This window comes from Phyllobates terribilis, unplaced genomic scaffold, assembly GCF_046119375.1.
Source record: "Phyllobates terribilis strain yellow unplaced genomic scaffold, ASM4611937v1 Scaffold_8__6_contigs__length_399053987, whole genome shotgun sequence".
Classification (NCBI taxonomy): Eukaryota; Metazoa; Chordata; class Amphibia; order Anura; family Dendrobatidae; genus Phyllobates; species Phyllobates terribilis.
Genome location: NW_027362768.1, coordinates 185,214,469 through 185,232,230, shown reverse-complemented (window position 1 = coordinate 185,232,230; position 17,762 = coordinate 185,214,469). Strand labels below are relative to the sequence as shown.

General features: G+C 38.6%; 1 protein-coding gene across 1 annotated transcript in view; it reads right to left on the bottom strand.

Annotated features, from left to right (window-relative positions):
* The window catches only part of TNNI3K (TNNI3 interacting kinase), a 266,835-nt gene that overhangs the window by 184,283 nt on the left and 64,790 nt on the right, over positions 1–17,762 (bottom strand). Inside the window, exons 3-6 of the mRNA XM_073643899.1 lie at positions 15,143–15,228; positions 14,278–14,375; positions 3,628–3,738; positions 817–915 (exon numbers count right to left, since the gene is read on the bottom strand). Coding sequence (XP_073500000.1) covers positions 817–915; positions 3,628–3,738; positions 14,278–14,375; positions 15,143–15,228 — 394 coding nt within the window. The remainder of the gene's footprint in view (positions 1–816; positions 916–3,627; positions 3,739–14,277; positions 14,376–15,142; positions 15,229–17,762) is intronic.

Below are 17,762 nucleotides of genomic sequence, written 5' to 3'. Positions count from 1 at the left end.
AGTCACCAGATACTGATGATGGAGGTGACGGGCAGTCTCCAGATACTGATGATGGAGGTGACGGGCGGTCACCAGATAGGGATGATGGAGGTGACGGGCGATCACCAGATACTGATGATGGAGGTGACGAGCGATCACCAGATACTGATGATGGAGGTGACGGGCAGTCACCAGATACTGATGATGGAGGCGACGGGCAGTCACCAGATACTGATGATGGAGGTGACGGGCAGTCACCAGATACTGATGATGGAGGCGACGGGCAGTCACCAGATACTGATGATGGAGGTGACGGGCAGTCTCCAGATACTGATGATGGAGGTGACGGGCGGTCACCAGATAGGGATGATGGAGGTGACGGGCGATCACCAGATACTGATGATGGAGGTGACGAGCGATCACCAGATACTGATGATGGAGGTGACGAGCGATCACCAGATACTGATGATGGAGGTGACGGGCAGTCACCAGATACTGATGATGGAGGCGACGGGCAGTCACCAGATACTGATGATGGAGGTGACGGGCGGTCACCAGATACTGATGAGATTTACATTTCCCTTTATTTCATTCCCTTAGCATTCTGTTAAGTGACAATAACTATTAACCCTTCTATTTTTATAGCTTCTCACATTTTTTCGACACCTGAATAACACGTTTGCACAGTCCCGTATGTATGAAGAACATAGGACAGTTCATTTTTCACTCCTCAGTCTTGGAAGAACTATGAATTATTTTCTGCCCTTTGACTACACAGACTAAAATAACAAATCCAGCTCTGCTACATCCCTGCAGACGTTACGAGTTATATCTCACCTGCTCGTGGCCGTTGTATGCGGCGATGTGTAATGGGGTAAAGAATACGGCGTCCTGAACGTTGACGTACGCCCCGTGTTGTAATAAGATGTCCACAGCCTGAGCGCAAAAGAATAAACATTTCATGTATGAGAAGGAAAGACGATCGGAGGTGAACGGCGGATTTACTACAGACGGATTCACGCAGGACGGAGAGAGGAATATATCACGGACTTTATGGACTTTACAGGCAATCAGTCTATTGAGGAGAGAAGGGACCTCTGCAATCATCCGTACATCCGCCATTACCGCAGCCTCGCTCGGCGCCTCCGGAGCTTGTTCTCCGCGTCAAGGACTTTCCCTGAATTTTATACGATTTTACGGTTTATTATGTTTTGATATTTCTGAACTAACAAATAATTATTGTTTTTGATGATAGAGTCTTTTCTACATTGCATGTAAATGTATGTAAAGTATTAGATTCTCATTAGGAATTGGGCCAAGTTGGTGACTACCGGATGGAAAGGGTGTCTCCCTCCATTGAAGTCTATGGGAGTCACTGAAAGAAAACCGTGCAGGGAGTGTGGATACCGATAACTTGTAGATTGGGCAAGTAGGGGGTCCAGACACACCCATTAATGAGGCTTCCGTTATTGAGACACCCACCTACAGATGTGTCCACTTCACACCAATCCCAGCTTAATAAAGTCATAAGTGAACCCTTGAATATGGATTACAATTTTTGCAAGGCTTCCTTCTTCAATTTCTACAAGTTTGCTTAAGGATCCTTATTTCTTACGATATAATTCAAAGCATCGTCAGGATGTTCTAAAAAGACCCTCATCAGGCTGCGCTTCACATCAGAACCACCAGGTGGCCACATAGACACATATAGCATAAACATCTCCAGGCAGAGTATCATAATCATGTTTTTTTTTTTTAGCAAAAAGCTAAGAGGATGTGTCCGTATACCTCTTTTTAGAAGGATTTTTTTTTTGAATAGGGAAAACCACCAAAAGATATGAGAAAATTAAAAATAATTAACTTTGTTAATATCTCCCGACCATCACGGACGCCAGGTCATGTGACATGAGTTCATTAGGGATGACATGAAAAAAGTGGGAATGCATGGAGGTTGGGGTGAGGAACTAAGCAGAATTTACAAAAAATATTTCCTGCAAATAGATTGGCAGAACCCCGGTCCCCGGCCTCATCACTGGTCCATGGCCACCGGACCAAAACTTTATGAACCGCATCCTACCTGCCTCCTCTTCTGAGCTGTAGGTGCAATGTCATCATGGAAAAGTGACGCACACATGATACTGCTCCGAGCCCGCTAATCAGAAGAACTGCCGGCAGGTGAGAAGCCGATTGCAGGGCTCCTGTCAGGCGGCCATGGACTACCGATGTGCCCACTGGACCAGGGTTCTGCCAATCTACTAATGAATCTTTAATATTTTTTTTTTAGAAAACCCTTTGCTCTGTCTCCACCATCGTGACTTTGTGATGAACAATACATCATCCTTCCAGAATCCATAGTGGTGGAAATGAATCCCTGTGCAACATTTGTCTTTAGAGCTCCACTGTTACATTTCATTTCTCACATAATTATGATTAAGAACTTTTTTTTTCCCCGAAATGAAGCAGCCCGGGGGTCTCGGTTTCTAAAAATCCCTGGTGATCGGCAGATTCAATCACCAGGTGAAGTTGTACGATTTCCAAACAGTGGCCACTACAGGACAAATGTAGAATTGCATCCCTCCCATTGACATGAATCAAGTCCTCCTGGGTCCTCCAGAGCAGAGACACTCTTAGTTATTGGAAAGATCTAATAGAAGAGGGTCTCACGTTGGAGACACCCATCATAACATCCATGTATCCTAAATATGCCTTTTATTCATTTACAGTGATACAAAAATCTGACATTAGTCCTGATAATTGAAGACAAAACACAAATGCCCCCGACCCACCTAAGAATCCTTATGTCGAGACCACAAGACATGGCCAAATAATTGAGATTCTGAAATATATTGAAGTCTAGTGAAGCCTTTTAGAAGAGAATGGGGAAGCAGTGACCTCTGCATCTGCTTTTAAATAGAAGTCTATATCAATTTCTTTGGATGCCAAAACATTCGGGGGTCCGGGTCAGACTCGGGGTCTTGTTTACTTCCACATGATTTAATACAAGGGTCTGAGACTGAGGGTATCTCCGAAGAACACACTGTGTGCTGACAAATGAGAGGCTTCTCTGTAGGCTTCCTTAGGAAAAAAAAAATCAGAAGACCTCTAACCTCTTCGGCCTCCTTCATCTTCAGGACAAAACACCTACAAGTTTTATTGTTAAGGGCCAATTAAACTTCACAAATGCGATGTAGCCACGGCTGACGCGCCGTGCGCTGTTCACGTTGATTATTCTGCAATGTGCTTCAGGAAATAAGAAGAAAAATGCAAAAAAAAAAAAATCAGAAGAGGAGAAGGTCTAAACGCTGCTGCAATTTTCTCAAAAACTCCACTGCAGACTATTGCACCGACTCGGAACTGCCAGAGACCCTGACACTAAGTGCCCACCTTAGAGAGTAACTATATAACAACTGCTTTGTACCCCAGAAAAAAAACAAAAGCAGGAAATGGATTTTATTAAAAAAAAAATATTCCCAATTTTCAAAAACTCAACTTGTCCTTAAAGAAACCTCCAGAGACTATAAACATTTCTCTGCTCTCCTGATCCCTGTAAGAGGAGGGTTCACATTCATCAGCCCGCTGATACTTATATACAAACCCAATCAAACATCCATATTTCATAGCGAAGTAATCAATAAAACAATAACTCACTTCATGATTTCCTGAGATTGTTGCAATGTGAAGAGCGGTGAGAGCTCCATAGCCGACCTGCTGAATATCTGCTCCGCCATGGAGCAACGCTGTAAGGAGCTCAGAGCTGTCCTAAAAGGTGGAAAATATCTCATTAAGACGCTGTGACGGTTAAATGAATTATATTAGTTATATTATTAGTATTATAGTAGTTATATTCTTGTACATAGGGGCAGTATTATAGTAGTTATATTCCTGTACATAGGAGCAGTATTATTGTAGTTATATTCTTGTACATAGGGGGCAGTATTATAGTAGATATATTCTTGTACATAGGGGCAGTATTATAGTAGTTATATTCTTGACCATAGGGGGCAATATTATAGTAGTTATATTCTTGTACATAGGGGGCAGTATTATAGTAGTTATATTCTTGTACATAGGAGCAGTATTATAGTAGTTATATTCTTGTACATAGGGGGCAGTATTATAGTAGTTATATTCTTGTACATAGGGGGCAGTATTATAGTAGTTATATTCTTGTACATAGGAGCAGTATTATAGTAGTTATATTCTTGTATATAGGGGCAGTATTATAGTAGTTATATTCTTGTACATAGGGGCCGTATTATAGTAGTTATATTCTTGTATATAGAAGCAGTATTATAGTAGTTATATTCTTGTACATAGGGGCCGTATTATAGTAGTTATATTCTTGTATATAGAAGCAGTATTATAGTAGTTATATTCTTGTACATAGGAGCAGTATTATAGTAGTTATATTCTTGTATATAGGGGCAGTATTATAGTAGTTATATTCTTGTACATAGGGGCAGTATTATAGTAGTTATATTCTTGTACATAGGGGCAGTATTATAGTAGTTATATTCTTGTACATAGGAGCAGTATAGTAGTTATATTCTTGGACATAGAGGGCAGTATTATAGTAGTTATATTCTTGTACAAAGGGGGCAGTATTATAGTAGTTATATTCTTGTACATAGGGGCCGTATTATAGTAGTTATATTCTTGTATATAGAAGCAGTATTATAGTAGTTATATTCTTGTACATAGGAGCAGTATTATAGTAGTTATATTCTTGTATATAGGGGCAGTATTATAGTAGTTATATTCTTGTACATAGGGGCAGTATTATAGTAGTTATATTCTTGTACATAGGAGCAGTATAGTAGTTATATTCTTGGACATAGAGGGCAGTATTATAGTAGTTATATTCTTGTACATAGGGGGCAGTATTATAGTAGTTATATTCTTGTACATAGGAGAACTATTATAGTAGTTATATTCTTGTACATAGGAGCAGTATTATAGTAGCTATATTCTTGTACATAGGGGGAAGTATTATAGTAGTTATATTCTTGTACACAGGGACAGTATTATAGTAGTTATATTCTTGTATATAGGGGCAGTATTATAGTAGTTATATTCTTGTACATAGGGGCAGTATTATAGTAGTTATATTCTTGTACATAGGGGCAGTATTATAGTAGTTATATTCTTGTACATAGGAGCAGTATAGTAGTTATATTCTTGGACATAGAGGGCAGTATTATAGTAGTTATATTCTTGTACAAAGGGGGCAGTATTATAGTAGTTATATTCTTGTACATAGGAGCAGTATTATAGTAGTTATATTCTTGTACATAGGGGGCAGTATTATAGTAGTTATATTCTTGTACATAGGGAGCAGTATTATAGTAGCTATATTCCTGTACATAGGGAGCAGTATTATGGTAGTTATATTCTTGTACATAGGAGCAGTATTATAGTAGCTATATTCTTGTACATAGGGGGAAGTATTATAGTAGTTATATTCTTGTACACAGGGACAGTATTATAGTAGTTATATTCTTGTACATAGGGACAGTATTATAGTAGTTATATTCTTGTACATAGGAGCAGTATTATAGTAGCTATATTCTTGTACATAGGGGGAAGTATTATAGTAGTTATATTCTTGTACACAGGGACAGTATTATAGTAGTTATATTCTTGTACATAGGGACAGTATTATAGTAGTTATATTCTTGTACATAGGAGCAGTATTATAGTAGTTATATTCTTGTACATAGGGGGCAGTATTATAGTAGTTATATTCTTGTACATAGGAGCAGTATAGTAGTTATATTCTTGGACATAGAGGGCAGTATTATAGTAGTTATATTCTTGTACAAAGGGGGCAGTATTATAGTAGTTATATTCTTGTACATAGGGGCAGTATTATAGTAGTTATATTCTTGTACATAGGAGCACTATTATAGTAGTTATATTCTTGTACATAGAGGGCAGTATTATAGTAGTTATATTCTTGTACATAGGAGCAGTATAGTAGTTATATTCTTGGACATAGAGGGCAGTATTATAGTAGTTATATTCTTGTACATAGGGGGCAGTATTATAGTAGTTATATTCTTGTACATAGGAGAACTATTATAGTAGTTATATTCTTGTACATAGGAGCAGTATTATAGTAGCTATATTCTTGTACATAGGGGGAAGTATTATAGTAGTTATATTCTTGTACACAGGGACAGTATTATAGTAGTTATATTCTTGTATATAGGGGCAGTATTATAGTAGTTATATTCTTGTACATAGGGGCAGTATTATAGTAGTTATATTCTTGTACATAGGGGCAGTATTATAGTAGTTATATTCTTGTACATAGGAGCAATATAGTAGTTATATTCTTGGACATAGAGGGCAGTATTATAGTAGTTATATTCTTGTACAAAGGGGGCAGTATTATAGTAGTTATATTCTTGTACATAGGAGCAGTATTATAGTAGTTATATTCTTGTACATAGGGGGCAGTATTATAGTAGTTATATTCTTGTACATAGGGAGCAGTATTATAGTAGCTATATTCCTGTACATAGGGAGCAGTATTATGGTAGTTATATTCTTGTACATAGGAGCAGTATTATAGTAGCTATATTCTTGTACATAGGGGGAAGTATTATAGTAGTTATATTCTTCTACACAGGGACAGTATTATAGTAGTTATATTCTTGTACATAGGGACAGTATTATAGTAGTTATATTCTTGTACATAGGAGCAGTATTATAGTAGCTATATTCTTGTACATAGGGGGAAGTATTATAGTAGTTATATTCTTGTACACAGGGACAGTATTATAGTAGTTATATTCTTGTACATAGGGACAGTATTATAGTAGTTATATTCTTGTACATAGGAGCAGTATTATAGTAGTTATATTCTTGTACATAGGGGGCAGTATTATAGTAGTTATATTCTTGTACATAGGAGCAGTATAGTAGTTATATTCTTGGACATAGAGGGCAGTATTATAGTAGTTATATTCTTGTACAAAGGGGGCAGTATTATAGTAGTTATATTCTTGTACATAGGGGGCAGTATTATAGTAGTTATATTCTTGTACATAGGAGCACTATTATAGTAGTTATATTCTTGTACATAGGGGGCAGTATTATAGTAGTTATATTCTTGTACATAGGAGCAGTATAGTAGTTATATTCTTGGACATAGAGGGCAGTATTATAGTAGTTATATTCTTGTACATAGGGGGCAGTATTATAGTAGTTATATTCTTGTACATAGGAGAACTATTATAGTAGTTATATTCTTGTACATAGGAGCAGTATTATAGTAGCTATATTCTTGTACATAGGGGGAAGTATTATAGTAGTTATATTCTTGTACACAGGGACAGTATTATAGTAGTTATATTCTTGTACATAGGGACAGTATTATAGTAGTTATATTCTTGTACATAGGAGCAGTATTATAGTAGTTATATTCTTGTACATAGGGGGCAGTATTATAGTAGTTATATTCTTGTACATAGGAGCAGTATAGTAGTTATATTCTTGGACATAGAGGGCAGTATTATAGTAGTTATATTCTTGTACACAGGGACAGTATTATAGTAGTTATATTCTTGTACATAGGGGGCAGTATTATAGTAGTTATATTCTTGTACATAGGAGCACTATTATAGTAGTTATATTCTTGTACATAGGGGGCAGTATTATAGTAGTTATATTCTTGTACATAGGGGGCAGTATTATAGTAGTTATATTCTTGTACATAGGGGCAGTATTATAGTAGTTATATTCTTGTACATAGGAGCAGTATTATAGTAGTTATATTCTTGTACATAGGGGCAGTATTATAGTAGTTATATTCTTGTACATAGGGGGCAGTATTATAGTAGTTATATTCTTGTACATAGGGACAGTATTATAGTAGTTATATTCTTGTACATAGGGGGCAGTATTATAGTAGTTATATTCTTGTACATAGGGGGCAGTATTATAGCAGTTATATTCTTGTACATAGGGGGCAGTATTATAGTAGTTATATTCTTGTACATAGAGGGCAGAATTATAGTAGTTATATTCTTGTACATAGAGGGCAGTATTATAGTAGTTATATTCTTGTACATAGGAGCAGTATTATAGTAGTTATATTCTTGTACATAGGAGCAGTATGATAGTAGTTATATTCTTGTACACAGGGGGCAGTATTATAGTAGTTATATTCTTGTACATAGGGGGCAGTATTATAGTAGTTATATTCTTGTACATAGGTGGCAGTATTATAGTAGTTATATTCTTGTACATAGGGGGCAGTATTATAGTAGTTATATTCTTGTACATAGGAGCAGTGTTATTGTAGTTATATTCTTGTACATAGGTGCAGTACTATAGTAGTTATATTCTTGTACATAGGGGGCAGTATTATAGTAGTTATATTCTTGTACATAGGAGCACTATTATAGTAGTTATATTCTTGTACATAGGGGGCAGTATTATACTAGCTATATTCTTGTACATAAGGGGCAGTATTATACTAGTTATATTCTTGTACATAGGAGCAGTATTATAGTAGTTATATTCTTGTACATAGGAGCAGTATTATAGTAGTTATATTCTTGTACATAGGGGGCAGCATTATAGCAGTTATATTCTTGTACATAGGGGGCAGTATTATAGTAGTTATATTCTTGTACATAGGGGGCAGTATTATAGCAGTTATATTCTTGTACATAGGGGGCAGTATTATAGCAGTTATATTCTTGTACATAGGGGCAGTATTATAGTAGTTATATTCTTGTACATAGAGGGCAGTATTATAGTAGTTATATTCTTGTACATAGGTGCAGTATTATAGTAGTTATATTGTTGTACATAGGGGGCAGTATTATAGTAGTTATATTCTTGTACATAGGAGCAGTATTATAGTAGTTATATTCTTGTACATAGGGGGCAGTATTATAGTAGTTATATTCTTGAACATAGGAGGCAGTGTTATAGTAGTTATATTCTTGTACATAGGTGCAGTATTATAGTAGTTATATTCTTGTACATAGGGGGCAGTATTATAGTAGCTATATTCTGGTACATAGGAGCAGTATTATAGTAGTTATATTCTTGTACATAGGGGCAGTATTATAGTAGTTATATTCTTGTACATAGGGGCAGTATTATAGTAGTTATATTCTTGTACATAGGAGCAGGATTATAGTAGTTATATTCTTGTACATAGGGGGCAGTATTATAGTAGTTATATTCTTGTACATAGGAGGCAGTATTATAGTAGTTATATTCTTGTACATAGGGGGCAGTATTATAGTAGTTATATTCTTGTACATAGGAGCAGTATTATAGTAGTTATATTCTTGTACATAGGGGGCAGTATTATAGTAGTTATATTCTTGTACATAGGGGCAGTATTATAGTAGTTATATTCTTGTACATAGGAGGCAGTGTTATAGTAGTTATATTCTTGTACATAGGTGCAGTATTATAGTAGTTATATTCTTGTACATAGGGGGCAGTATTATAGTAGTTATATTCTTGTACATAGGAGGCAGTGTTATAGTAGTTATATTCTTGTACATAGGTGCAGTATTATAGTAGCTATATTCTTGTACATAGGGGGCAGTATTATAGTAGTTATATTCTTGTATATAGGAGCTGTATTATAGTCGTGATATTCTTGTACATAGGAGCAGTATTATAGTAGTTATATTCTTGTACATAGGGGGCAGTATTATAGTAGTTATATTCTTGTACATAGGGGGCAGTATTATAGTAGTTATATTCTTGTATATAGGGGGCAGTATTATAGTAGTTATATTATTGTACATAGGGGCAGTATTATAGTAGTTATATTCTTGTACATAGGGGCAGTATTATATTAGTTATATTCCTGTATATAGGGGGCAGTATTATAGTAGTTATATTATTGTACATAGGGGGCTGTATTATAGTAGTTATATTTTTGTACATAGGTGCAGTATTATAGTCGTGATATTCTTGTACATAGGGGGCAGTATTATAGTAGCTATATTCTTGTACATAGGGGGCAGTATTATAGTAGTTATATTCTTGTATATAGGAGCAGTATTATAGTAGCTATATTCTTGTACATAGGGGGCAGTATTATAGTAGTTATATTCTTGTACATAGGAGCAGTGTTATTGTAGTTATATTCTTGTACATAGGGGGCAGTATTATAGTAGTTATATTCTTGTACATAGGAGGCAGTGTTATAGTAGTTATATTCTTGTACATAGGTGCAGTATTATAGTAGTTATATTCTTGTACATAGGGCGCAGCATTATAGTAGCTATATTCTTGTACATAGGGGGCAGTATTATAGTAGTTATATTCTTGTACATAGGAACAGTATTATAGTAGTTATATTCTTGTATATAGGAGCTGTATTATAGTAGTTATATTCTTGTACATAGGAGCAGTATTATAGTAATTATATTCTTGTACATAGGGGGCAGTATTATAGTAGTTATATTCTTGTACATAGGGGGCAGTATTATAGTAGTTATATTCTTGTATATAGGGGGCAGTATTATAGTAGTTATATTCTTGTACATAGGGGCAGTATTTTAGTAGTTATATTCTTGTACATAGGGGCAGTATTATAGTAGTTATATTCTTGTACATAGGGGGCAGTATTATAGTAGATATTTTCTTGTACATACTGTAGGAGCAGTATTATAGTAGTTATATTCTTGTACATAGGTGCAGTATTATAGTCGTGATATTCTTGTACATAGGGGACAGTATTATAGTAGATATATTCTTGTACATAGGGGGCAGTATTATAGTAGTTATATTCTTGTACATAGGGGCAGTATTATAGTAGTTATATTCTTTTAGATAGGTGCAGTATTATAGTAGTTATATTCTTGTACATAGGAGCAGTATTTTAGCAGTTATATTCTTGTACATAGGAGCAGTATTATAGTAGTTATATTCTTGTACATAGGGGGCAGTATTATAGTAGTTATATTCTTGTACATAGGGGCAGTATTATAGTAGTTATATTCTTGTACATAGGAGCAGTATTATAGTAGTAATATTCATGTACATAGGGAGCAGTATTATAGTAGTTATATTCTTGTACATAGGAGCAGTATTATAGTAGTTATATTCTTGTACATAGGGGCAGTATTATACTAGTTATATTCTTGTACATAGGGGGCAGTATTATAGTAGTTATATTCTTGTAGATAGGAGCAGTATTATAGTAGTTACATTCTTGTACATAGGGGCAGTATTATAGTAGTTATATTCTTGTATATAGGGGGCAGTATTATAGTAGTTATATTCTTGTACATAGGGGGCAGTATTATAGTAGATATTTTCTTGTACATAGGGGGCAGTATTATAGTAGTTATATTCTTGTCTAGGCTTCATATTCCCCAGTAGGTGGCGATGTTCTTATCCATTTCATGACCATTATTTTTCAGCAGTCTGCTTTATCCCAGCACAATCCTCTTGTTTGCAGCGAGTTGTAAACATAATGCACTGGATTAACTGGATTTTAATTAAATATCAAAACTAGTGAATGTAACCTCATTTAATAGACAGGATGCAGTTTTGTTAAACTTTTCTTTGTTGATGCATTGACCTGCCATTTACTTAATTGTGGGAGAATTAGGCTGTCTCAGAAACATTTAAACTGCCATAGAGATGCGGCGGCGGCGGCGGCTGTGTAGTCAGATGTGATAGTGATAAGGGAGATGGTGCTGTAATTGGTTTATAGGCGCAGTGATGCATGCTGTGTCAGGGAGGCAGTGGAGGTCCCCCGGGAGAGGAGCCGTCTCAATGTACCCTGAATCTTATTTAAACATAAGAATCAGACAAAAGCTCAAGTCCAAAAATACCGAAGAAATTTAAAGAGAAATGTCACCTAAAATCATCATCATCTGACATTTAATGGAGAAGTTATGGGGAGGGGGGAGATCTGAAGTCATCTCTACAACCAAAAAACACCTGCTGGATAAAAAATGTATGAACTTGTGGAGGCAAAGCTTCTAATATCTCTGAGGACAGTGAAGGGTGAATATTAACATTTCTTGTAATTAATTGGTTAATGTCGTTCTTCTGTGTTATTTAGATATGTAGAGAAAACATCTCACTTGCCATAAATATGTAATTTTTTTACCCGGTGTAAACGCCGCTGTTCTCCTGAATCCGGCGATTTTTCTTTTCTTCCTGCGCCGCTCCGTTCCTGAGATATTGCCTTTTATTTCCCTTTATATAAATTCACTCTTTTTTTTGTCAAGTGGGTGTGTTCCTCAATAAACGCTGAGAACCACGCCTATTTGGTTAAAAATAATGGATTTTATTGAAGAGATAAAAAGGTACAGAGAAGTGCATGAAGGAAAGAAAAACATCGCCGGACTCAAGAGAACAGCGGCATTTACACCAGGTAAAGTAATTACATATTTATGGCAGGTGACCATCATAGCGGGTCTTTTTAATACTTTGAGTCAATACTAATATTCCTGGTGATTTACGACAGAGGTTATAGCCAGAATCCCTGGTGAGCTATAATCGCCCAAGGAGTAAAGCAGTTTTCCGGGAACAAGTAAAGATCATTCCTTCCTCTGCCTGATACTGTTTAGTTGGCTGCAGAGACATCACAAATCAATTCAACTGCTGCAGCCAATCGCTGACCTCAGCAGTACCCCACTAGAGTCTAGAACAAGGTTCAAAGTAATCACTTGTGGTCTAGGACAGGGGGTAATAAAAGAACCTCGGCTGGTCTTGGGCATGGGGTAATTTCCATAATTACTGGTGGTCTACAGCAGGCGAATGAAAAAAAATCTCTTGTGGTCTAGAAAATGAGTTATGGTAAAAATCCATGGTGGTCTATGGCAAGTGTTATTATAAGAATCCCTGGTAGTCTTTGGCAGGGGTTAATACAAGGCTCCCTGGTGGTCTACGGAGAATACCTGCTGGTCTTGGGCTTGGGGTAATTTCCAAAATTACTGGTGGTCTACAGCAGGCGAATGAAAAAATCTCTTGTGGTCTAGAAAAGGAGTTATGGTAAAAATCCATGGTGGTCTATGGCAAGTGTTATTATAAGAATCCCGGGTAGTCTTTGGAAGGGGACAATACAAGGTTCCCTGGTGTTCTAGGGCAGGTGATAATATAAGATTCCTTCGTGGTCTAGGGCAGGGGTTAATACAAAGTTCCTTGTTGCTCTAGGGCAGGAATTAATATAAGAATCCCTGGTGGTATAGGACAGTGGTTAATATAAGAATCCCTGGTGGTCTGGGGCAGGGGATAATATAAGAATCCCTGGTGGTCTAGGACAGGGGTTAGTATAAGAATCCCTGGTGGTCTAGGGCAGGGTTTAATAAAAGTTTCCCTGGTGACCTAGAGCAGGGGATAATAAAAGAATCCCTGGTGATCTAGGGCAGGGGATAATCTAAGAATCCCTGGTGGTCTAGGGCAGGGCTTAGTATAAGAATCCCTGGTGGTCTAGGGCAGGGCTTAATGTATGTTTTCCTGGTGGTCTAGAGCAGGGGATAATATAAAAATCCTTAGTGGTCTAGGGAAGGGGTTAATATATGATTCCCTGGTGGTCTAGGGCAGGGCTTAATGAAAGTTTCCCTGGTGGTCTAGAGCAGGGGATAATATAAGAATCCCTGGTGGTCTAGGACAGGGGTTAGTGTAAGAATCCCTGGTGGTCTAGGGTAGGGCTTAATGAAAGTTTCCCTGGTGGTCTAGAGCAGGGGATAATATAAGAATCCCTGGTGGTCTAGAGCAGGGGATAATATAAGAATCCCTGGTGGTCTAGGGCTGGGGATAATATAAGAATCCCTGGTGGTCTAGGGCAGGGGATAATATAAGAATACCTGGTGGTCTAGAGCAGGGGATAATATAAGAATACCTGTTCGTCTAGGGCAGGGGATAATATAAGAATACCTGGTGGTCTAGGGCAGGGGATAATATAAGAATCCCTGGTGGTCTAGGGGCATTTTTAACAAATGTAACAGTGGAGAATACTTAATACTGTTGAGCCATGCAGACAGTGTGCCAGTCTATTCCTGAGGCCCCAGGAGCGTTACCGAAGCTGCTCGCTTCCTGTCATTGGCGGTCCTGGGGCAGTGAACAGTCAGCGCTCAGCACACAACGAGCAGCGAGCGCACCGCCGGATGTCAGACGATGGGCGTTTTTACGGTGTGATCACTATATGGTCGAGGCGCCGCGGCAGTGTCCCAACGACTGGAAGAGAGCGGCTCCAGGGACAACAATTTTTTTTCTCCGGCATTAACACCTGCACCGCTGCACAGATTACAACTATATCCGCAGCCGGTAAATACCGTTTTCATTCATTGTTACCTTGTATGCCGCCATATGGAGCGCGGTGAAGCCATTCTTCGTCAGCCTGGATGGTCGTAACCCTTTCAGCATCAGAGTCCTAACATGCGATTTATTACCTGCAGATAAAGAAGAACCGAATCCACTAATAAGGGGTATGTCGGCATTATCAATATCCGCGGAGACATCTAGGAAGCATCATATGTGTGAATGGGGCCTACGGAGTAATAGGGAAGGGATCAGACCGTAATGACATCACTCTACTTAAAGGGATATTACACTTTTACCACCTTTTATTCTATGGCTGTTCAGTAGTGTTTCCTAGTATGTGAATCTCCAGCTATTGCAAAACAAAAATTGCGACCATGCTCCAACATTCTGCGTCTGTCATGTCCTGATGGGATTTGCAAATTTGTAGTTTTGCAACAGTTTGAGAACCAACAATAGGGAGCAGAGCTGAAAAGACACGGCAAAGAGAAACTAAGCAGAGAAATCGATCGATTCCTGTATACAGCTCCTACACTTAGCTATGCGTCTCCATGGTAACAGACTACAAACATTCTTCATGTAGTCTGATCCTGAAATAATTTGATATATACACTTGTGCCGACCTCTAGTGGAGACATTCAGTCTGGTCCTTCACAGGACCAAAGGTTTACTGAAAGCTCAGCAATATCCAGTCACTAGCCCAGCTGGTCACTATTGTAAAAGTTTAGTAAACCCCTTTAAAATCTCTTTCCCCCGAGTTGTTGGATAAGTCTGCTGAGCAGGAAAGTTTCAGCATCTCTGAATATCCAGATTTTCCGTCTCATTCTACCATTTAATGCACTGATTTCATATCTTACATTGACGTTGTATATTTCAGAGTCTGAAGTCGCGTACTCACCGCCGCAGATGCCGCACAAGTGCAGGAGCGAGAGGCCGTTCTCTGTTCGATAGTTTAAATTGACTTTGCCAAAGGCTTCGTCTGAGCTGCAAGAAAGATTGTACAACAGCGGATCACACCGGCGTCATCGCTGCCGCTATTACACGTAGTTATGGGAATGTTAATCAGACAAGTACAAAAAAAAAAAAAAAGAGAAGAGCTGATGAGTTTAAAATGATTGACGGCACAAAGATAACAGAGAAGGGAACGTAGGATGGAAAAGTGCACATTTTACAACTTCTTTATGTGTTACTCCTACTCATACAAGCAAACATGTAGCAGAGCTGAGATTGCTATTGCTCAGTAACGTCAATGAGAAACATCCTACCATGAACAATCCACTGCCCCCTATGTACAAGAATATAACTACTATAATACTACTGCCCCTATGTACGAGAATATAACTACTATAATACTGCCCCTATGTACAAGAATATAACTACTATAACACGGCCCCCTATGTGCAAGAATATAACTACTATAATACTACACCTATGTACAAGAATATAACTACTATAATACTGCCCCTATGTACAAGAATATAACTACTATAATACTACTGCCCCTATGTACGAGAATATAACTACTATAATACTGCTCCTATGTACAAGAATATAACTACTATAACACGGCCCCCTATGTGCAAGAATATAACTACTATAATACTGCCCCCTGTGTACAAGAATATATCTACTATAATACTGTCCTCTATGTACAAGAATATAACTACTATAATACTGCCCCCTATGTGCAAGAATATAACTACTATAATACTGCCCCCTGTGTACAAGAATATATCTACTATAATACTGTCCTCTATGTACAAGAATATAACTACTATAATACTGCCCCCTATGTACAAGAATATAACTACTATAATACTGCCCCCTATGTACAAGAATATAACTACTATAATACTGCTCCTATGTACAAGAATATAACTACTATAATACTGCTCCTATGTACAAGAATATAACTACTATAAAATATATATATTATAGAAAATCAATTAGTTTATTTTAATAGATTACCAAATCAGTGCGAATTAATATAGAGATGATGGAATAATCTATGTGTACTGTGTGTATGCAAATGTGTATATGTGGCACCCCAGGGGTCTGGTTTCCACAGTAACAGCAATATTATGTCTGAGAGCAGGTGGGAGGTCTCTTGGTCAGGAATCCTATGCATGCCACACCTCCTGCCCAGTCCTGGGAGGGGAAGGACTTCCCCTATATAAACCTGGGGCTGAGGCAGGGTTAGTGAGTAGAGAAGAAGTAGAGACAGAGAAAAGAAGCAAATATAGGAACAGAACATCAGGAGCTCTGTGGGAGCAGTGTTACAAGGAGTCAGGGGCTGGCAGCAGCAGAGCTCGCCCTGACTGAGAAGATTTCTTACCGGACCCGGAGTCCGAGGCTGTGGGGACTAACTCCTACCCAGCAGCAGAATCCGTCAGGCAGGGGATTTCAGGTCCTCTGGCCAAGAAACCCGAAGGCACGGTCACACGCATGGGACCAGCACCGCCGTCGTGGAGCGGAAGCTACTAGAAGGCCCCGAGTCACCGGCCATACGGGTGAGCACCACACGGCACACTCAGGGACGTGGGCTACTTTTACCCGCCTCTAGCAAGGTAGCCAGAAGAGTACAGTTAGTTTGGGAGGCCTACAACTCCGCCTGGCCAGGGGAGATCCCATCTGCTCAAGGACTGACCAGGCCCCAATCGCTAGCCAGTACTCCGGGAGGGTCTATCTTTGTCACCAGTAAAGACCCTGAACTACACCGTACCGTCTCCGAGTGGTTCCTGCTACCCCCATCGTCCACGTCGGCTGCCCTGAAGCCATACCCCTCCCGTTGGGGGTTATACCATCTACGCTGCACCATCCATCCACCGGCCTCAGCGGACTGTCCTGCAGCGGCAGCTCCTTAGCTGTACTCAACGGGTGGCGTAGTCGTCCAACATCTACCGCTAATACAGCACCACTTAGTCTGACTCCCTGGGCACGGACCGGATCACCGCCACGAGACTACAACCCTCAAGAGATCCGGCTCCGGGTAAGCTCCCGCGTGCGCAACGCAGCGCGACACCGGCCCAGGGGCGCGTCATATATGCACATGGATTATGTTAATAGTTAATGAATATATAACTAACAGTTTCTGTTCTTATTGTAGGCATGAACAACTAAATGATTTCCTGGGAATGACGTATGCATGTGCATGGCTGATAACAGAGAGATTCATGTCGAGTTGGCAAAGATGGCGCTGAGAGACGAACTCACCTCTCCCATCAGAATTCCTAAGGCGTTACTGAGGCCAAGAGATACATGGATGAGCAAATTGCAGTGTGCAGAGTTATCAGAAAGAGCAATGAATTTTACTAATCCCACCTAGGAATAGAATACTATATAACCCCATGTCTACGTAATAAAGTATGCCATTTTGAGTGGTTCAGTCTCTGAGTGAAGTTTTTCGACTAGATAAGAAAATTTGGTTGATTAGCTTCTTTGCATCCACTCAGATACCTTTAGTTTGGAGGAGAGCAGTTACTTAGTGTATCTTAAATTGGTGAAACATCCACAAATGG